The following is a 20,706-nucleotide window of genomic DNA, read 5'->3' as shown; positions in this document are numbered from 1 at the left end:
ACGCCTCGACAGATATACATGTGCCTTGTGATATCACCGCTATTTGCCTAGGGGATGCCAATGGCCCACCATGGACGCCAAGCGCAAGCGCACCAAATTGCCATAAGCATACCAACTGTCGCTGATCTGGGGCCAAGTTAGCTCAGCCTTCCGTATTATAGGACACGATCAATATGTTCGATGGAAAGGATGCCGAGATGGCGCCGTAACCAACCGTTTATGGACAATATGTTGGCTTGGCCTACGTGCCTCTTGGATATGTCAAACTCCGTCATTCGGACTACAGCCGCAATTTGTATCAATATATAAGTTACAGGACAGCGACTGTTCGACTCAGGACAGAATCAAGTCAATCATCTAAGACGCAAAGCTCCTCGTGTTTACCGGAATCATAAGTGTTCACAATGCTTCTTAGCAAAACATTGCTTGGATCCATATTGGGATTCGCTGTTAGCTCAACAGCGCGAATCATCGCCACAGATGAAGTCCCCTTGCTCGGTCCATCCTTCCTCTCCAACTTTGATCCCTCTAATTCAACCGCGATCAGCCACGCCAAATCGGAGTTCCCTGGCTTGATCGATAACCTCTTCTCGACTGGCGCTCTCAATCGCACAGATTTGGCATTTCACATTGACGTGTTTTCGGCTTCTACAAATAAATCCATCTACAGCTACTCGCACGTCGGAGAAAACTCCAAAAAGTCTGTTACGTCTGGAGAACTAAATGACAAGACCATCTCACGCCTCGGAAGCGTGACAAAGCTCTTCACTGTCTACGCAATCATCGCCAAGGCCGGCATAGAAGTATTCAGCGACCCGGTGACCAAGTACCTCCCCGAACTGGCTGGTAATCCAGCCTATGACCCATTGGAGAGCATACGCTGGGAGGATATTACAGTTGGAGCGCTAGCATCTCAGCAAGCTGGCTCTGGCGGTGCTGCTGGTTTGTGCTCTTATAAAATGCTAGATCGCTGGTGCTGATGGTCCGCTAGATTTCCTCAAACACTACCTGGACCCCGAGAGGCCATTACAATATTCAGCCGAAGGTGATTAACTTAGTCAATCCGTTCAGTTAGGAAGCCGCTCATATATGTCATACGCAGATCTTTTGAAATTCTTCCGCGACGAGAAGAAGCCGGTAATTTCACCATTCCGAAATGCGGTCTATTCCGATGGCGGCTTTGCTATCCTAGGGCAGGTACTTGCGCGCCTGTCGGGGAAGACTTACAGCGAAGCTGTTCAAGAGATTCTCTTCGATCCACTGGAACTGGAGTCCATGTCGACAAAAGTGCCAACGGGTCCTGATCTTAACGTTATCGATCGCCGCATCATTGACAAGAATACATCATGGGGTGTTGACGTAGAAGTTATTGCGTCGTATGTTCCTTTTTCACCTTTCACTCTTTCCCCTTCTTTTGGTGCTATTCCATAATCCGAATCAGGATCCCACACTAACCTACCATACAGAACTGGCAGTTATTATTCCAACGCGGCAGACCTTCGCACCGCAGGTCTTGCCATCTTAAACTCCGAGCTACTCTCCCCCGCCACAACGTCACAATGGATGAAACCCAGCAGTGGAACTGGCAGTCTGGTAGAGCTTGTCGGTGCCCCATGGGAAATCTCTCGCCTAGAGATCCCCGTTACCCCAGGCTCAAACCGCACCCGTATCTCAGATCTTTACACCAAGGCCGGCGGAAACATCGACTACACAGCCATTTTTGCCCTGTCCCCGGACCACGGCATCGGCTACTCCATCCTGGTAGCCGGTTTCACTGCGACGCCCGCCCGCTGGCCCCTACGCGACGTGGTTGGCGAGACATTCATCCCCGCGGCCGAGCACGCCGCTGCAGAGAATGCCAAGCGAAACCTGGCTGGCACGTTCGCCGACCAGACGTCACCGGATACAAACCTGACGCTGTCTGTTGATCGAGGCCGCCCGGGGCTGGGGCTGAAATCGTTCTGGGTTAAGGGTACCAACGCCCGCGATCATGCGCATTGGCGTCTCTACCCGACCGGTCTTAACTCGTTCTCGAAGTCGTTGTCTTCCTTGTACAAGGCCAAGGGTAGTGTTCGTGTGGCGCACCGGATGGTGCAGCCACAGACCCCGGTGAAGCCTCGTGCTGCTGTGGAAGGTGGGAAGGGAGGATTGTTTGATAACTCGTTTGTGTGGATGAACCTTGACTTTGCGGGGCCATCCGACGAGTTTATTTTCAACCTGGTTGATGGACGACTTGTCAGTGTTGAGTATCCGACTACCGGGTCCGTCCTCAGGCGAGTTTGAGTGCAAGAGCTGGATCGGCCCCATTGGTAGGATGGTAGATGGTTGGCCTTTTTAGCCCAGTTGATAGTGACCTGTTTGCGTTGAATAGAACATGCGTTGTATCCCATCTTTTTCCGCCAATCTCATATTTCGGTCAACTATTGAACCGGCTGATAGAATCCAGATATTGCTTCAGCCACATTCGAGTGATTTACAAGTCCCCAATGCCGTATAGTACAGACGAGGGTTGTGAGGCGGTGAAGGTGGGAGGCCGGTTGTCGTGATTGTCCCTAAAATGGCGTTTAGTAGAAAGGCAGAACCCTCTCCCTTCACGTTTCTGAATCTTTCAGTTTGTCAATAGTGATTTGCAGTTCTCCAATAATGTCGCGCTTCACCGTACCACCGGGCGACCAGACCGTCCAGGTTCGAATTATCGATTCTACTACCCGGATCGACAACTTCCAACTGGGATTTCTCATGGAACCTCCAATGGACGGAATGGAATATATGTCTCCGCTTCCCTCCTGGTCATTTCTGATTGAGCATCCTTCTGGTCAAAAGATTCTTTATGATCTTGGAACTCGGAAAGATTTGAACTCGTTCGCACCGACAGTCTGTGAACATCTCAAAGCGCAGGGATGGAAAGTCGATGTCAAGGAAGAGGTGATCGATACTCTCGACAAAAATGGGATCGCGGCAACCGGAATTTCCGCTATCATTTGGAGGTAAGTATAATACCCCGTTTATTGGATTCACCAATATGAGGTGCTGACATTCATATTTGCGGGAAGCCATTGGCATTGGGATCATATTGGTGACCTGTCGCGATTTCCTTCCTCCACTGAACTCATTGTCGGCCCTGGTTTTAAAGCCGAGTTCCTTCCTGGCTACCCAGCAAGACCTGATGCTCATATACTCGAAAGTGACTTTGCGTAAGTCTCTGATTACGCCGCGAGGGTTTCCAGCCAAATATTATAAATTCTGACCCTCTCACGGAAGTGGACGAAATTTACGTGAAATAGACTTCTCAAATTCTGTCCAAGTTGGCCAGTTTCGAGCTATTGATTTCTTTGGCGACGGTTCGTTCTATATCTTAGACAGCCCAGGTCATGCAGTCGGTCACCTTGGTGCATTAGCACGTACCACGACTAATCCAGACACATTCATTTTCATGGGAGGTGACCTCTGCCATCACAGTGGGGAAATTAGACCATCCAAACACCTCCCCATTTCTCGTGATATTCAACCGCGCCTCGCTACTCCAATCCCACTTCAATGTCCCGGTGACTGGGTATACGAGCAACTACTAGTCCGACGGACTGGATCGGCGGACAAGCCATTCTTCCTGCCAGCTATGGGCCTAGATATCGAAAAGGCTATAGAGACAATTGAGAAAGCACAGGTCGCTGATGCGGATAACAATATCTGGTTCATATATGCTCACGACCGCAGCCTGCTAGGATGCGTGGATTTGTTCCCTTTGCCGGCCAACGCCTGGAAAGAAAAGAATTGGCGAGAGAAAACCCTGTGGACCTTTCTTGGAGAGTTTGAAACGGCGATCAAGCAGATTGAATATCACAGTTGAGCATGTTGATCCTCCTCTTGCCTCTTTATCAGTCTATACTGCAATCCTGCTTGGTGAATCGCGCTTCATTGAAGATGAGCCCCTAGTTCTATAGTAAGCTGAGGCTTAGCTCTCATTACTCGCATTGAGGACGTCCTATTAGATTAGCTACGTAGGCCTACCGTAGGTGGCAGTGGCTCGTACATTAGGTGCTAGTATTAACAGCCCCTTTAATCTTAAGTTACATCCTGTCTACCTCAGGTCGCCCTCGGTGTTGAACTCAACTTCTAATAATATAAAGCCTCTCGTTGCAGCAAATCAAGCAAACGTGCGCTCTTACCAACCAAAAGCGCGATATTCCTGCGGAGTGTCAAAGCTGAAAGCTATTTTGGGCCATAGACTGCACCCGTGGCGGAGTAGGCTCATCCACGGTGATTCTGCAGGGGCGAGCACTAACAACGCTAGACTTATGAGGCTCATTGGCAGGCAATCCACATGAGACAAGCCAAATGCAGACTCAATACATGGATGTTTGTAAGGTGAATCGACCGAGCCTCCCAAACATCCCAATTAAAGTCGGACCAACTACGTCCAGAGGTCTGTGCTGTCTTCCAGGGAATATAACAGGACAAAGCAAGCCACTTATGAATCCGTTGGTTAGCGGCAGCTCGGCAGATTGGGCTCTTCAGCGCGTAGGGCTATGGTCCGTGAGGTTTGATCTCCTAAGAAGCCTGGTGATCACTGCCTGCATAATTAGTGGTATCATTTTCGCCCGAGGTCGACGCCAGGCGCCTCCATTAAGGGGCTCATGGCGCAGGTTTCCCGCGCATATGCTGCGCTGTCAAGTGAGTCCGCGTTATCAGCTCAGCCGCAAATTAGAACTGACAACCATCTTACTGGCTCTGATTTTCCGAGTTTCACTTACTGCGTATCTCCAACTAATACGTCCACAATACTGTTCCCTCTTGTACTCCGGGTCTTCGGTATCAGAGAATTACCCCCGAGGGAGCGCACTTCGAAGTCGAATGGTGGACTGTAGATACAAGATAGAAATTTATTCATATCTCAAGAGAACAATTCATTCCTATGACATGTAACGCATTCGACTAACTCGCTATAGATCAACCCTTCACGTAATTCCCGGTCACTTGGAGCTCTTAGTCCGATTCTGTATGCGCTTGCTTCTACGTCTCCCAGTATCTCGAGTCCCTTGATCAGGCACATCCACTTGGTTTTGGTTGGTAGGAATACCCACTGCACGCCTCGAGCTTGATGCCTCCGGCTTGGCAGGTTTGGAAACCTTTCGTTTTGTTCTCTTTGTTTCAACAGGAGCGGCGGCCCTTTTCCTCTTATTGGTTCCCTGGCCACCCATTGGAGCGGGACCATCTGGTTGAGCAGGCATAAGATCCTGGAAAATATTGAAGGTAACTTTCGCTTTGGGCTTTACCGGGCTCGGCATCGAATCACAGTCGTCATCTGGAATCTGCAAAGGGCTTTCATGCTTCCAAGCCATGCCAGGTAATATGCCCCATTCCTCGTTCCAAATGCCTCTTTTGACCCAGATACTTTTCACACGCTCATAAGCGTTGGTGTTGATATTTGCAGCAGGAGGTTCAGGGTCATGAAATATGGTTGGAAGACGAGCATCGAGATTTCGGACTCGTTCGCTCTCCTTTGATATTTGATAGATGAATTGATGAAATGGGCGCGATGGCTCGTCCCCGGTTTTCTGTTTGGGCTGTCGCTCACCGCCCTGTCGTACATTTTTGCCGGTGTCAGTCGGCAAGGCACCTCCAAGGGGAGCGAACAACCCAAGAAGGGGTCTAGCACCAGGGTATGTCTCGGGCTCAGGAGTAATCTCAGGAGATGGTTCATGCATCCACCGCATTTGAGGCGTTTTCCCCCATTCTTCGTTCCAGATTCCTTGTTTCATCCAGTTCTCCTTCACCGTGTCTCGCGCGAGAACGCGCATAATTGTACCGTCGGGGACATTCAGTGTTCTCCTTTCGATTCCCTCAATTATGGAGGCCTCCATTTCGTTGACCTGGGCTTCAAATTGTTGATAAGGGCGTGAAGCTTCGTGGTCCTTGCTCAGTTGCCATTTTCGAAGATCACGTCGGTTTTGCGTGTCGGAAGGGCCGCTGGGACTCATGGATGCTGTTGAATTGTGCGACTGATGAGAAATGTATGATGCTTCTCTGTCGAAACGTGACCGGTCAATATCAAGTCGTCTGGGGTTCTTAACAAGGTTGTCAAGCGCGGTATGGATATTAGATAGGCCAGATCTGATGCTGTCCGCCATACCGAGGGGATTGGGAGAATAAAAAAAGGAAATCAAAAGAATGAGGGGGTGAAATAGGAGATGGGGAGATTGGAGATGTGACAGGATTCCCGGGGGCAGTGTGACGTGAGCGCTAAGCTGCAGCAACTAGCGCGGGCATTGGCCCCTTCACTCTGCATTCCCTTAAACAATCACATCCAATGAATAACCGCCCAACGTCGAGCGCCTCATTGCTATGTTTATGTATAGGTTTTAATCTAATTCTGTTCTCTGAAACGATCTTTGAAACGAACAAGCCCCAAGGTTACCGGGGTGTAGCGGTTAAGATCACCTTCGTACTCGATGCCGAATATGTACCTAGATAACCTTGGAAGTATATAACATCTTTCAAAATGCTTCCGAGGGCCTCCCCTCCGTTTGGTAATACTTTTCTGTTAGCCTTGCTTCGACATGTCGTTGTATCCAAACCGCCATCGCCTTGCACTCTTCTCCCTCAAGCCCTTGAACGAACAAGCCAAAAAGGTCGCCAATCACCCTTACAACCAGCACCTTACTTCGAGCTTGCCTGATGGTACACGCGTCCTTGACATCGGCTTCCAAGTACGGTCACGGTCGAATCGCACACTTGCAACACTAGGACGTGGGGATGCAGACATCTTCGTAGATGGCCCCACCATCGCGAAGGTCCAGTGCTCTTTCGAGATTGAGCCGGCCACCAATGTGGTTATGCTCTACGACAGGTCTCATGGTCAGACAACACAGGTTTTTGGCGACGATGCGACGCCATTCGAGCCTGGGCGTCTTCGTCAAGTAGTTGTCCAGAAGGGCTTGAACAGTTTCCTGGGTATGGGCGGCAGAGCACAGAATACCGTTCAATTCGAGTTTCTGTGGTATCAAGATTTCCCCGAAATGGTGGGGCTGATCAAAGATCGAGAGTCTATTATGAATGACTGCGAGGAAAATCCGCGCCTAGCTCGGACGGCAGACGACGTGGAAACGGTTTTACCGTCCCAAATGCAGACTAGAATCCACACTGCCGGCCCTCGCCAGCTGACGATGAGATACTTGAAGTTCGGAAAACTTGGGTCTGGACAATTTGCAGTTGTATACAAGGCCCTCGATGTCGACACGGGCAAATTTCTCGCTGTCAAGATAATCCAACGACCTGAGCAAGCTTCAGCACAGGCAGCGTGGGAAGTGTCAAAATACTATGCATTGAAACGCGAGGTCGAGCATTTGTCCCGCATTAGCCACGTTAGTAACACTTCCAGCTCTCGCAAACTGAACTGACGCTGCCTTAGCCACATATCGTTGATTTTATCACCTCCCAGGGCTGGGAAGGACCAACTGCGGAAATATTCATGGGCCTCAAAGACGGCACACTTGAATCTTTGGTCAAAGGTGGAGTTCCGGATGTAGAGAGTATCGCCAAACGTGCCTTCTACCAAATGCTTCAGGCGTTAGATTGCCTAGCTGCGAATGGCATTGTTCATCGAGATGTCAAGCCAGAGAACATTCTTTATACTGTACTACCGGGTATGCAGTATCACTTTCAGCTTGGCGATTTCGGTCTATCCAATCGCGCTATTGTTGCTAAGAGCTCTGTCGGGACGCCGTTGTACATGGCCCCCGAAGTTTATGAGCATGGAGTCCAGACACACAAGATGGACGTCTGGTCTCTTTTTGTAACATTCGCATGGGTATCAGATTTTGATGGATTTCGTCAAAACTTGCACCATTTCACGTCCCTGCCACAGGCCCGCGAAGCCATCCTCGCTATGGCATCAAGGATCGGAGCGATGCAAGAAATGGCAAGAGTCAATCCCGACGAGCGGGCCTCCGCGGCACAAATACTGGTCAAGGTCTACAACGGCGAAGGCCTCACAACTCAACTGAATCGCATCCCACCACTCACTCCAACAGTGGTGGAAACCAGACCCGAGCCACAGTTACAACCAGAGCCCATGCATCAAGTCAGACATCGACCAACCCAGGGTATGCCGAAGTTTCCAAAACCGCACACGAGTCAGTTCCGTGTCCGTAAGTCGAGTAATCCACGGGGTCGAATATGGGAGCCGAACACCACAGCTGCTAGGCCTGGAGGAAATCTTCCTCCCACAAGGAGGCGTCGGCATCCCTCCAATGTTGAATTCTTGCAAGGGTTTCGTATGCGGCCGCCACTTAATTACTAGAGTATGCGGCATTGTTGGTGTAATGTCTTAACATGTGAACCCCAGATTGTCAGTCTTGAACTATCACGAATCCTTTCTTTTCTTTGTTGAATATTTTCTCGCTGGTACTTAGTTTGCTTTTGGTCACTTCGTCTACTCGCCGTTATAGTCACTTATGCAATGCACTTTGTCTCTTCTTGTTCGTTCTATCATAGTAGATACTTGAAAGGCCACCAGAGCAGAATCGAATGTATCCGAGTTACCTCAGATTGAACTCCGAACTCCGTATAGTAAAGCGATATGGCCCCACATGGATATAGAAGACATCGGCACGTGGAATCGACCGCCAAGAACCTACTTCGGGAGCTAATTTGTTAACTTCCATCTTGCGACTCTTGATGCTGCCAAGACCGTCGAATTATTTCGCTCTCTCCTCACATACACCCAAAGGCTCATGTGCGATTGAGCGGTATATGGCTAATGCAATACTAACCCAAATCAAGGCCACTCGATCTGCTAAATTGTAGGCCATGCATATATATGTATGTATAAATGTGCGAGAATCGGTCCAATCGGCAGCACCGGAGAGAAGGTACATAATGTATATTAGTACCTGCATGGATATACGAGGTACCCCCCTATAACTGTCACGAAGTCCAAAACTTGTTCTTCCCCACCGCCACCTCCACCTCCAATTTCTATTTCAACTTCATCTTCAATTCAACTCCATCTTTCTCTTTATTCAATTCCCCTCCAAAAAACTAAAAATGCCTCCAAACATCCCCACAATCCTCCTCCTAGGAACATGCGATACCAAACTGTCCGAACTCCTCTACACAAAATCCCAAATCGAATCCACCAACGCCACAGTCCTCCTAATGGACACAGGCCGGAACCCAATCACCCACGAAGAAATCGCCATTCCCCAAAGCGCCCTACTCACCACCACCACCGCCTCAATCCCAACCCCCGATCTGACAACCCTCACCCGAGCCGAGTACATAACCACACTCATACCCTACGCAACCAAAAAAGTAACCCACCTCCACGAACACCATCAAATCCACGGCATCCTCGCCATCGGCGGCTCATGCGGGACAACACTCGCCGCGACAGTCATGCGCGACGCCCTACCAGTGGGATTCCCCAAACTGCTCGTCTCGACAATGGCATCGGGAGATGTGGGGCCGTTCATCGGCGAAACGGACATCAGCATGATGTACAGCGTTGTTGATATCGCGGGGCGGAACCGTATTGTCGAGGGTGTTCTGGACAATGCTGCTGGCGGGATTGTCGGGATGGCTGGTGCGTTCTTGAAACGGGAGCGGGGTAGCACGGCCGAGATAGAGGTGTCGTCCCGTGTGAGGATTGGTATTTCCATGTTTGGGGTTACAACTCCTGGTGTTACGCGGGCGCGGGAACGGCTTGAGGAGGTCTTGGGTGGTTGTGAGGTTTATGTTTTTCATGCTACGGGGTCTGGGGGGAGGGCTTTGGAGAGGCTTGTGAGGGAGGGGCAGATTGATGCGGTGCTGGATTTGACGACTACGGAGGTTGTAGATGAGGTTGTTGGTGGGGTTCTTAGTGCTGGGCCGGGACGGTTGACGGCGGCTTCGGTGCGGGATATTCCGCGGGTTGTTAGTGTTGGGGCGTGTGATATGGTTAATTTTGGGGAGGTGGGGACTGTTCCTGCTACCTTCCGCGAGGGGAAGAGGTTGTTGCATGAACATAATGCGACCGTTACGCTTATGAGGACTACTAAGAAGGAGTGTGTGGAGATTGGGAGGTTTATAGCCGGGAACTTGTTGGATTCGAGGGATAGAGGGCAATTGAGGCGGACGAAGGTGATTTTGCCCGTTGGTGGGGTGAGCATGTTGGATGTTGCTGGTCAGCCATTCCACGATCCTGAGGCAGATGAGGCATTGTTTTCCACTCTGGAGAGAGAATTGGAGGGCAGTGGGATATGTGTCATGCGAGATCCGCGTGACATCAATGATCCCAGCTTTGCAGTGGCGGTAGCCGATGAACTGGTCAAATTGATCAGACAATAGACCTACGGCATGGCCAGAAATATAACAAAAAGCCGGTCATCTACAGGAGCAAGTACGCAAGGAACAAATTTTGACGTATAGCTTCGATTTGAAGTTCTACATCGTCACAATCGGCCCATGGAGGCCCACACACCAGAATAAGGTATCAAGAATAAAATCCCATCACGCAGTGTTGAATGCAAGACCATCCCAGGTCATCCCACGCCAAAACAAAAACATTAGAAACACACCCCGGTGCAGGCCACTTTTTATGCCGTTGAAGGACAACCACTTTTGAGTTCCTAAGTTGATGGAGAACTCGAAATGCCAATCATAACATCGTCGAATCATGTTGAAAGTCTATTTCCCAAGATTATCATCGAACACAGTTGAAAATGTAAAGAAATTAGTAACGGTAGATCTCGGGCTTGAAGGGACCGTTGACGGGCAAGCTGAGGTACTCGGCCTGGACGGGGGTCAGCTCGGTAAGCTTGGCGTTGACGTGGTCCAAGTGGCAGCGAGCGACCTGCTCGTCGAGCTGCTTGGGCAGAACGTAGACACCGACGGGCTTGCGGCCACCGGCACCGAACTCGATGTACTTCTTGCCGAAGGCTTCATCCTCAGCCTTGAAGAGGGCAATCTGGGCCAGGACCTGGTTGGAGAAAGAGCAGGACATGACGAAGGAAGAGTGGCCGGTAGCGCAGCCAAGGTTGACAAGACGACCCTCGGCAAGGAGGATGATGTTCTTGCCGTTGAGGCTGTAACGGTCAACCTGGGGCTTGATGTTCTGAACGGACTGGGAGTTGGCCTTCAACCAGGCGACGTCAATCTCAATATCGAAGTGACCGATGTCTAGAAGATTGTTAGTATTAGTGATGAGACCAATATTCTGATTCGAATAAAACTTACTGCAGACAATGGCGTCGTTGCGCATGGCCTCGAAGTGACGGCCAACAAGGATGTCACGGCAACCAGTGGTGGTGACGAAGATCTGACCGATAGGGGCAGCGGCCTCCATGGTGTTAACCTCGTAACCCTGGACGGCAGCCTGGAGGGCGTTGATGGGGTCGACCTCAGTGACAATGACACGAGCACCCATGGAGTGGAGAGCCTGGGCACAACCCTTACCGACATCACCGTAACCGGCAACGACAGCGACCTTACCAGCGATCATGACATCGGTGGCACGCTTGATACCATCGATAAGGGACTCACGGCAGCCGTAGAGGTTGTCGAACTTGGACTTGGTGACACAGTCGTTGACGTTGATGGCGGGAACCTTGAGGGTGTTCTCCTTCATCATCTTGTACAGGTGGTGGACACCAGTGGTGGTCTCCTCGGAGACACCGAAGCAGTCATCGAGCATCTCGGGGTACTTGGTGTGGACGAGGGAGGTGAGGTCACCACCGTCATCAAGGATGAGGTTGAGCTTCTTGCCATCCTTGAAGGCCTGGAGCTGCTGGTCCAAGCACCACTGGTACTCCTCCTCAGTCTCACCCTTCCAGGCGAAGCTGTAGCAAACAATTGGTCAGACGAAGCCCTCGAAAGATTTCGGAAAGAATCGAAACTTACACAGGGACACCGGCGGCGGCAATGGCGGCGGCGGCGTGATCCTGGGTGGAGAAGATGTTGCAAGAGGTCCAGGTGACCTCGGCACCGAGGTGAGTGAGGGTCTCGATGAGGACGGCGGTCTGGATGGCTGAAGGAGCGGTCAGCACAAGCTTTGTCTTTTGTGATAGATCAACATACTCATGTGAAGACAACCGGCGATACGGGCACCCTTGAGGGGCTGGTCGGCACCGTACTTCTCACGGATGGCCATGAGACCGGGCATCTCAACCTCGGAGAGCTCGATCTCGCGGCGACCGAAAGCGGCCAGGGACTAGGGAATTGTCAATGGTTGAAGGAGGAGAATAGGTGGTTAAGATAGACATACGAGGTCAGCGACCTTGAACTTCTGTGCGGGGGCAGCCATTATGTAAAATATGGATTCAAACTGCTGATTGTTAGTGAGAAATATCAAAAGTGAGGTAGGAATTGACTGACCGAAGGGTGTATGAAGGAGAAAGGAAGAAGGAAGAGGAAAGAGGGAAAAGGAGAATAGAGGGGAAGGAAAACTCTCGGCTTAGTGAGGGATCGCCAAGGTCCCTGAACGTGGCAAGTACCAGTTACCGCCTCATGGTACAGTTTTAATATGTACGGTCAGGTACCAGTACTTCTCAACACTTCTTCGGCCTTCGTGGTGGGCTGACTGATGGCGGGGTTTTGCAGGTGCTTAGTCATGATAAACAGCCACCACCAGCTATTACAGTAATGTGACGAAGTTATGTAGCCAAGCGCCTCATCTAGATACTTTATGTAGACAGTGAATCCAGTTCTTCATGGTCGCCCTTCTTATATCACAAGTTGTGTAGTTCCAGGTTGAAGTACATCGTCTCAAAACCGTCATTGAAATACGTGGACAAATACTCCGTACTCCGTACTAGATAACCTAATACGGACTAGTGCGTTTGTGGTGGGGCCTCGTGAAACGATCCCGGAACCTCCCAAAGTCCCACGGGTTGGAAAAAGCATGGATTTACATAATCACTATCAACCCCCGGGGCCGTGGACCCTCCAGGGCTTCCAAGATTGGAAGGGCTTTGACGGATAATCAACAAAGCATGTGCATGGTAAATGAATGGCCCATTCTGCCTGCCATTTTACTTCCAGCTACCATGAATTTAGAAGCATAAGAGGCTAGATTTGTTTGGCATGAAACCCTCATTTATGAACGAACTTTGTAAATGAACACCTATTTAAGTTCTATAGCTTGCTATGTGGTTTATGCTCCCAGGTTCTATTTCCCGGAACTATAACAGTACGTCCAAATCTATTCGTTCGAGCAAAGCGCGGCAAGGCAACCGGCGAGTCGCGGCAAGCACCCTCTGTCCCTCTCATAACCAGTGATAGTCGAGATTAGCTGACATGTTCCAACTTTGGTACATAGTCGTCATTGAGGGGCTTCGTGAGCGCGTCGTTCTTGGAAACTTCTCGTAGCCTGTCTAGCTCGGCGAACCCAAGAAGGAGTAGACCGGCGAGGACATGTTTTTCGAGCATATCCATAGCTGACTTCGTTTCGGATCTTTTTCATGAAGTTAGGCCATGCTTAAAGAAGGTCGGACTGCCGTAACTTACCGCTGCACGATCCTTGACCTATGCGTCACCCACTCATTCAATTTTGCGACGTAGGCTGTTGCAAGCATGAAGACTAGGGTTGCGCCGCGAACGTGACTTTCATGAATACTCACAACAGCTGCCAGTGGAATAGAGAGCGAGTAGATTGTGCTGTACGAGTATCCGCGTAGATACGGCGTGTAGGTGAAGAAAAAGATCGCCATTCGGGCATAAACGAAGCTGTCGAGCGCAGAGATAGATATTCTGTGTAGGCTGGGCAATTGGAGCATGTACGATGCGATGCAGATTACCGGGCGCAAAGCTGCAGCAACCTGATAAGGTGGCCGAGTTGTAAGTGGATCGCCGCGGCGGAGCGTCTTCACGAGAACGAAACTGGCCCAAGACCAGATGAGACAAGACAGCACGTCTATTACCTCAGGGAGGACATTTTCATTGCCAAGTCGGGCTTTGGAGATGTGGTATCGAGCCAATTCCATGATGCCAGTGCCAATATGTATGAAGAGAAAGGCCTTGTGCTTGGAGAATGTCGTGCTATAAATTCGAACCTGCCGTCGAGTATGATAGAGTATGATGGCTACGTATGGAACGCAATGGCCGATCAACGGTACGATATCGACTTCACGGGACATGCTGAGGGTGTCTGTAGCAATTGTTGGAATACTCTTGTGTATGGATAGCTTGAGATGAAATTGGGGGTTTAATAAAGCGCTGGATAGCTGGGATTTTATATTTCCCATAGTCTTCTCGATGTATCAACAGGTGGCTCCCTATTTTGGGGTACGTCTGTGCAGATCATCACTCTGTATAACATGGTGGTACAATGTGTGACTTGCCGCCTGCGTGGTTATCGAGTTAACATAATATGAGTATCTAGGAGCAACCATAAGAGTGTTACACGATGTGAGTCTTGGAAACACTACATGAATTAAAGCGGGTTGGTTGTGGTTGAGCCTTAACAATGCCCCGTCTGTGGGTACACCATGTCCAATCTCTCATAAACATCTAGTTAATCATTTTACTAACTACACTCTACCCAAGAACATTGCGTTATTTTTGCTTCTTATAAGCACAAGTGTAAAACTTATTCTCCGGACACCCACGTCCAATAGACTCATATAACTAAGAGTCGTGGAGTCGTGCTAACTTTGCTAACCCTGATAGTATAAAATTATCCTGCACACCGCTAGTAATTGTAGGATGATACGGAGTTCACGGAGGATAGTCCTTACCTATCGTGTGCGTAGCGTCACTATACTACGGTAGCCAACGACCCTGAAGACTAGGATGGATGGTGGCAAAATAGACTTCCATGATAATTGTGTCGGTCAAGTAACTATCTCCTCAAATCTTACTGGCTGGGTTATTTCCTTGCTTTGCACGTGCTAGTCTCTCATGGCTTTGGGTGAAAGTGTTGGTTGCCGCGGCCGCTGCAGTACTGATTTCCAGCGCGAGAGAAAAAGCAGCAATCAGACCCGCTAAACAGGGTTTCATACCAGAACCACTGCATCCCAAAATGCCGAGAGCCTCTCGCTGCGTTTTGTATGCGGTTCCACCTCCAACCGTGCCAACTGGTAGAGATGGGAAATAGAGGGTCAATTTCACCTGACGAGACTTATGATCATACTCCGGGGTCAAGTGGCCAAAGGGCCCTTCAGCAACCGATGCAGCGTCCTGGCCAGTCGCGATGAAGATCCCAGTGATGACGTTTGCCACGTTTATATTAGATCCGAACTGACCGTTTCGAATCCCTCCCTCTTGTGTTGTGCGGAAAGCGTGGTACAGGTTCTCGGCCGTGCACTTGAGAACGGCACGGCATACCTCGTCGGAAAGTGAGGCCCATGTGACAACCTCAACACCTCTAGGCGAGCTGACAGTTCCCCACGATGGCTTTTTGTCCGGTGCCATGTTGCCTTCAATGAAGACACCGGTGATGTGCAGCTCCATCTCCTGCGAGGAAGCAAGAAGCCAATCACAAACACGCTGAGTAGCAATCGTGACCGTATTCTGGCCTGCGGCATCTCCACATGTGTAGTCAAACCGCACATGTACATTGGAACCCACTATATTCGGTGTCAATTTCACAAGACGAGCATGACGGCTTGTGGACTTCGCGGTCTTGGCGATATAGTCCCAGAGGTCCGGCACGCGACGGGCAAAGTCGATTGCATGTTCGGTACAATTGAATTGAAAGACTGGACTGCGAGACATTGCTTCGCTCAGAACATGAAACTGGCCTCCACCAGATTCATTCAGAGCCTTACAGCCTCTGCTGCAGCTTGCAATGATGGCGGACTCTGTGGTAGCAATTGGAGCGTAGGTTCTGGTACTGGTGCCATCAGGGCTTTTGATCAACAGAGGACCCGCTAGACCAACCGGTACGGAGATATATCCGATGAAGTTTTCAATAGATATTTCCGGTGCATCGTGTACGCGTTCAGTTATATGTTTTGCATCTTGGAGGACATGTGCAAACTTTGCCATCGTCTTTGAAGCTATTTATGCGATATAGACTGGAGATGGAAATGATGTATCGTCGGTTGCTGTCTGTTGGCGTAGCAAAAATAAGTTGGTCAATACTTGGCCGAATATTCATAGCATAGAAATATATAATTTAGGAAAGACACCTCGGTTTAAGAGACAAATATGACAACGTTGGGTTCAGTGTCGATCCTACAGGTGAAATATGCCCTCCGAGATCTGCATCATGCTTTTTGCTATCACAGCATGTGCCATTGTGTCATAGACAGGATCTCTGGGTTACACACTCTGTTGTTCGCTCCATGACAGGTTTCCGTTTATATAGACCGCATAATAATGTGACCTGCTCATAAGAGAATAAGCCTATGGAAGTATGCATTTGTAATGAACACTTCCATGGATTAGGAATAGTATTACTAGAGGGATATACTTAACGAGGTGGATAATTCGGTTGGAGTGGCGATGGGAATTTGTACCTCTAACACAAATCGTCAATGAAAAGGGAACAGCCAAAAAGCATCGATCTAACTAGCTTGCTGACCAATTGGCGTACCGCCATATTGAGAGACTGGTTTATATCATGGGAGTTTCGTTAGATACGCAATTGGCCCGTAATAGTTCTCTCTATGCACACCATGCAGAAAGGCATTTCCTAAATTATTGTCCGGTGACTTGGCTTTCAAAGAAGGTGCATTGGACGTTGCGTGTAGAGGGTCTGAACTTACATGAAGGTTCCACGAGACGAAGCGGCTTCAGGTATAGCTTTCTTGACGGATCGAGCCCCCAAGCAAGCAGCCGTATTGATCAATATGGCGTGGTTGTTGTGTAAGAAGTCACATCACCATACCCCCAAGTAAACGGCTGCATTAAGACCAGTGCAGCGTATACCCGGGTGTAAAGATCACATCATCACGCCAGCAAGCAAATGGCTGCATTGGTTAACATGGCGTGGACCTGTCATCGAGAACCACATGACCGTATGACCGTCAACCTATCCAGACAACTCTTTCCAATGGCAAAGTACCAAACATATAATGATTGATATAGTGATACAACGCTTGAATAAATATGTCTTCTTTTTATTCATGAAGCAAGCTCTTTATTACGAGTATTCATAGCAATCGTTCTAGGCGACACCTTACATTCTTCAATTATATTCAAGTCCTCTGCTGTCAGTGTCATTCTACAACTTGGACATTGTCGTAGATTTATCACTCCACAATGTCTTTCAAATCCCTCGAGTTAGTCCATCTACCCTTATTCAAGCCTATCGCGGAACATACTCCCGATCATGAGAGAACCTATATCAGCTACCAGCGTGCTGCTGCCGTTGTCAAAATTTACGGTTAGAAGACTACTCCCAATATCCAATCCTTGTGCTATCTGACCTAACACATCAATCCAGGCCTGACAGCGGTAGATGTCCTTCAGTTCACTCAAAAGTTCTGGAATCTTCATCTGGATCTCGTTGGGGCTTTAGACTGCGCTGCATTTACGCTGATGACCATTCAAATCAACCTTGCAGGAGGAACCTTGGCCCCGTTTGCAGGGAAACACCTGCAGTACCGAAAGCTCTTGGACCAGATATTGAACTTCGACATTTCGTTAGTGTGGAGCGGCCCATAGCTACTCATATACGAATACTAATTCAGTTGGCTAGGGCACAATATCTGCTGACAGAGGTCGGACACGGGTTAGATGCAAAGAATTTGGAAACAATTGCAACAATGCTTCCAAATGGAGAGTTCGACCTACACACCCCTAAACCCAGTGGAGCAAAGTAAGGTAGAGATGCTCTTCATATTGTGATATTCTATTGATCATTTCAGGATAATGTCATGGAAATGCTACGATGCTAATCAATGGAGAAAGTATCGTATGTATTGAAATGGACAGAGAGGGAAAAGAAGAGACTGAAGGTGAGAGGCTGTCTGGGACTATCTACCTGTGGTGGCATCACGTGATGTCACGTGATCCACCCAACATCCCCCTCATAGACCTGACTGTATCTCTATGCAAAACCCATCTCATGCGTGCGATATCAAAAAACTCCATGTTGTCATAGTTGTAAATTTAGACCATACCAAGCAGGTTAGTAAAGGTCTCAAATTGCTCTTTGCCCAGAGCTTTCGTGAAGCCGTCAGCTGCATTTTTCTTGGTATCAACACGTTTAATGTCAACATGTCCTTGTGCAACTGCGTCTTTAACGAAGAAGTATCGAAGTGTCAGCCATCGATTTGCTGACTTTCCTCCCTTCTTGGAGAGAAGAAGCTGGGAATTGATGTTATCCGTGTAGATCTCAGGACAACAGAGCGGAAGTTGGAATGAATCAGCGACTTTCTTTAGCCACATAGCATCCCTGCATGGTTGATCAAGAGCGCACCACTCAGCGACAGTGGTTGAATTCGCTATAATAGTCTGTTTCTTGGTAGCCCACATGACAGGTGAACCAGCCAGATACCATACCGAGCCCTCGGTAGATTTGCTGTCTTCCCAATCAGCGTGGGACGCATCCGTATGCGCGTGAAAGCGGAGTTCATTAGTCCTGCCGAGAACAATAGCAAGGTCTGGATGACTGCGGAGATATTTGACAACATGCAGCATTGCTTTATAGTCTGAAAACGTCGGTTTTGCCAGTCTGTGTTGAAGACGGGTCACAGCAAAACGGATATCAGGTCTCGTCTTAACAGCTAGCCAGTTTAGCATGCCAACAATAGACTGATACTGGTCAAAAGCTTCGTCGTCAAGAACGTTTGTAGCATCAGCTGGGGTCTCTCTCCATGCAGCTGGCAGCGGGGTGTCTTTCCATCCAGACACATTGGCAGTGCGGAGAACCTTTTGGACATAGGCTGTCTGGGACATTGTGATAGTCCTATTAGTATAGTCTCTGTGCAATGCGCAGTTCAAATACTGCTTCGGTTCACCAAGGTCTTTCATGTCATAGAACTGGCGAAGTGCATCGACAACTTGCTGTATGTCTTCATCCTGCGGCGCGGCAATGATAAAGTCATCCACATGGATTATCATGATAGTCAAATTCATGCCTTTGCCTTTCATATAGACACAGGGGTCATCTTCAAGCGGATGAAAACCAATCTGGCGAAGCTTGCTATCCATCTCTTCATTCCAAAGGTAAGCAGAGTCCCTCAGTCCGAAAAGCGCCTGGTTGAGCGTGCACACCCATTGGTTCTTGTCACCAGAAGCATCAGCATGCTCGAAGCCGGTAGGCTGTCTCATATAGACAGTCTCTGCGTCTTCTCGTGAAGCATTCAGATATGCTACGGTGAAATCCACTTGTCTCCATTTGAGACCATAGATAGCGATGAGAGTAAAGACTATCTTAATCATGCATTCCGCCACCACGGGGGCGTACGTCTCTCCACCATCCTTCTCCTGGAAGTTACCGCAGACGACCCAGCGTGCTTTGAAGCCGTACACTTCGTCACGTGTGTTGGTTTTCACGGTAAATCTCCACTGTCCAGGCAGAATTTTGGCTTTTAGCGGTTTGAGAATCAGACTCCATGTCCCTTTTGCTGCCAGATCATCAAGCTGTTTTTGCATAGCATCTTCCCATTGAGTCCAAAAAGGGCTTTTCTGGGCTTGCTTGTAGGTGGATGGCAGATCAACGTCTTTTGCATGCAATGGCTTTCTATCATGAAGGAATGGTTCATTGATATCAACCTTTTCCGCTGACGTAGTTGTAGCAGCAGCACCATGTCCCGTACTTCCAGGTCCCGCAGACCCCTTTCCACCTCCCTCTGTCAAGTTATTACCGCCTGAGTCCTTCGCTTTTGCTCTCGTAGTAGCTCGCTGTGCGTCTCGGTCTCGCTTCTCATGCTCGACGGCGAGCAGCTTCTGCTTCGGGTCATGGTATCGCTCTGGAGGAATTCCGATGTTCGCTCGTCTCGATCGGCGGGGAGGGGGGGGAACCGGGGTAGTAGGGTCTTGTGTAATTGGGTCAGGCGAGGATTCAATTGAGATGATCTCACGACTTGGTGACATCTCCGATCTCGCCGTGACAGGCGTGTTTTCATTGCTAGAAGGTGCATCCTGTGCTATCTCTACAGCCTGTATGATCTCACGACGCGGTGACACACTGGCTTGCTGTGTAGAGACAGACTGCTGAGGAGCTTGCTGCGGAGAAGAGAAAGGGTATTGATAATCCGCTCTCTGTCTCTCCGGGGAAGGTGTAGTTCTATCTGACGTAGCTGTCTCAGAGCTCTGCTCAGTAATAGCATTTCTCTCAATGTTATCAGCTTCTTCACGAACTTCCTTCATGCTTTCAGCCAGCTGAGAAATCTGCGCTGTGAATGCGCGAAGTCTCTCTCCGAAATCAGTCCTTCTCTGATGGATTGGGGTAGCTTCCTGTGAAGCTTCCTGCTGAATGGTCTGTTGGGAAGCAGCCTGTGTAGTCTTATCTGGTGCTTTGGCAAAATCCAGTCTTGCTCCAGACATACGAGGCTCTTCATGAACAATGGGTAAACGAGTTTGAAAAAGCTTACGCTGACGCACGGGGGGTGCGGCGATAGCCTTTTGCTGCTGTGTTTTCTCACGCGGTGTCTCTGGCATGGTAGAGACGCTTCCATAAATGGTAGGAAGATGAATTGTAGACGGTGTGATAGGCGTCTGTACAAATCTCTGCTGAGCTGGCGTCTGTGTTGGCTGCACGGGCTGTGTGTGTACAACCTGCTGCTGGTGTTTAGGCGCAGAGTCTTCCTCGTCGTTTGTGAGCGAAATTGGTATAAA

General features: G+C 49.3%; 9 protein-coding genes across 9 annotated transcripts; 5 read left to right on the top strand and 4 right to left on the bottom strand.

The window, feature by feature from the left end:
- Positions 1-404: 404 nt before the first annotated feature.
- Positions 405-2,283, top strand: N7525_011183 (serine hydrolase domain-containing protein; the record flags this gene model as incomplete). The annotated part of the gene is made up of 4 exons (XM_002560814.1): positions 405-942; positions 992-1,045; positions 1,103-1,376; positions 1,467-2,283. 4 exons carry the CDS (start codon positions 405-407, stop codon positions 2,281-2,283), a joined length of 1,683 nt encoding a protein of 560 aa, XP_002560860.1.
- A 360-nt stretch (positions 2,284-2,643) lies between these two features.
- On the top strand, positions 2,644-2,991 carry N7525_011182 (uncharacterized protein; the record flags this gene model as incomplete). The annotated part of the gene is made up of 1 exon (XM_061215377.1): positions 2,644-2,991. One exon carries the CDS (start codon positions 2,644-2,646, stop codon positions 2,989-2,991), a length of 348 nt encoding a protein of 115 aa, XP_061067889.1.
- A 1,979-nt stretch (positions 2,992-4,970) lies between these two features.
- On the bottom strand, positions 4,971-6,128 carry N7525_011181 (uncharacterized protein; the record flags this gene model as incomplete). The annotated part of the gene is made up of 1 exon (XM_002560812.1): positions 4,971-6,128. The coding sequence occupies one exon, from the start codon at positions 6,126-6,128 to the stop codon at positions 4,971-4,973; it is 1,158 nt and encodes a 385-aa protein (XP_002560858.1).
- A 429-nt stretch (positions 6,129-6,557) lies between these two features.
- N7525_011180 (protein kinase family protein) lies at positions 6,558-8,299 on the top strand (the record flags this gene model as incomplete). The annotated part of the gene is made up of 2 exons (XM_002560811.1): positions 6,558-7,361; positions 7,409-8,299. 2 exons carry the CDS (start codon positions 6,558-6,560, stop codon positions 8,297-8,299), a joined length of 1,695 nt encoding a protein of 564 aa, XP_002560857.1.
- Positions 8,300-9,045: 746 nt separating this feature from the next.
- Positions 9,046-10,326, top strand: N7525_011179 (Tm-1-like ATP-binding domain-containing protein; the record flags this gene model as incomplete). Its single annotated transcript, XM_002560810.2, has 1 exon — positions 9,046-10,326. One exon carries the CDS (start codon positions 9,046-9,048, stop codon positions 10,324-10,326), a length of 1,281 nt encoding a protein of 426 aa, XP_002560856.1.
- Positions 10,327-10,711: 385 nt separating this feature from the next.
- Positions 10,712-12,280, bottom strand: N7525_011178 (adenosylhomocysteinase; the record flags this gene model as incomplete). The annotated part of the gene is made up of 5 exons (XM_002560809.2): positions 10,712-11,157; positions 11,215-11,816; positions 11,878-12,004; positions 12,055-12,187; positions 12,242-12,280. The coding sequence occupies 5 exons, from the start codon at positions 12,278-12,280 to the stop codon at positions 10,712-10,714; spliced, it is 1,347 nt and encodes a 448-aa protein (XP_002560855.2).
- Positions 12,281-13,263: 983 nt separating this feature from the next.
- On the bottom strand, positions 13,264-13,958 carry N7525_011177 (uncharacterized protein; the record flags this gene model as incomplete). The annotated part of the gene is made up of 2 exons (XM_002560808.2): positions 13,264-13,429; positions 13,483-13,958. The coding sequence occupies 2 exons, from the start codon at positions 13,956-13,958 to the stop codon at positions 13,264-13,266; spliced, it is 642 nt and encodes a 213-aa protein (XP_002560854.2).
- Positions 13,959-14,823: 865 nt separating this feature from the next.
- Positions 14,824-15,963, bottom strand: N7525_011176 (hydroxymethylglutaryl-CoA reductase; the record flags this gene model as incomplete). The annotated part of the gene is made up of 1 exon (XM_002560807.2): positions 14,824-15,963. One exon carries the CDS (start codon positions 15,961-15,963, stop codon positions 14,824-14,826), a length of 1,140 nt encoding a protein of 379 aa, XP_002560853.2.
- A 1,218-nt stretch (positions 15,964-17,181) lies between these two features.
- On the top strand, positions 17,182-17,744 carry N7525_011175 (uncharacterized protein; the record flags this gene model as incomplete). The annotated part of the gene is made up of 3 exons (XM_061215376.1): positions 17,182-17,305; positions 17,366-17,564; positions 17,621-17,744. 3 exons carry the CDS (start codon positions 17,182-17,184, stop codon positions 17,742-17,744), a joined length of 447 nt encoding a protein of 148 aa, XP_061067888.1.
- Between the last annotated feature and the right edge of the window lie 2,962 nt (positions 17,745-20,706).

This window comes from Penicillium rubens (genome assembly GCF_028828025.1).
Source record: "Penicillium rubens strain IBT 27055 chromosome Unknown utg000004l_segment0_segment0, whole genome shotgun sequence".
Taxonomy (NCBI): Eukaryota; Fungi; Ascomycota; class Eurotiomycetes; order Eurotiales; family Aspergillaceae; genus Penicillium; species Penicillium rubens.
This window is presented reverse-complemented; position numbering and strand designations above follow the sequence as displayed.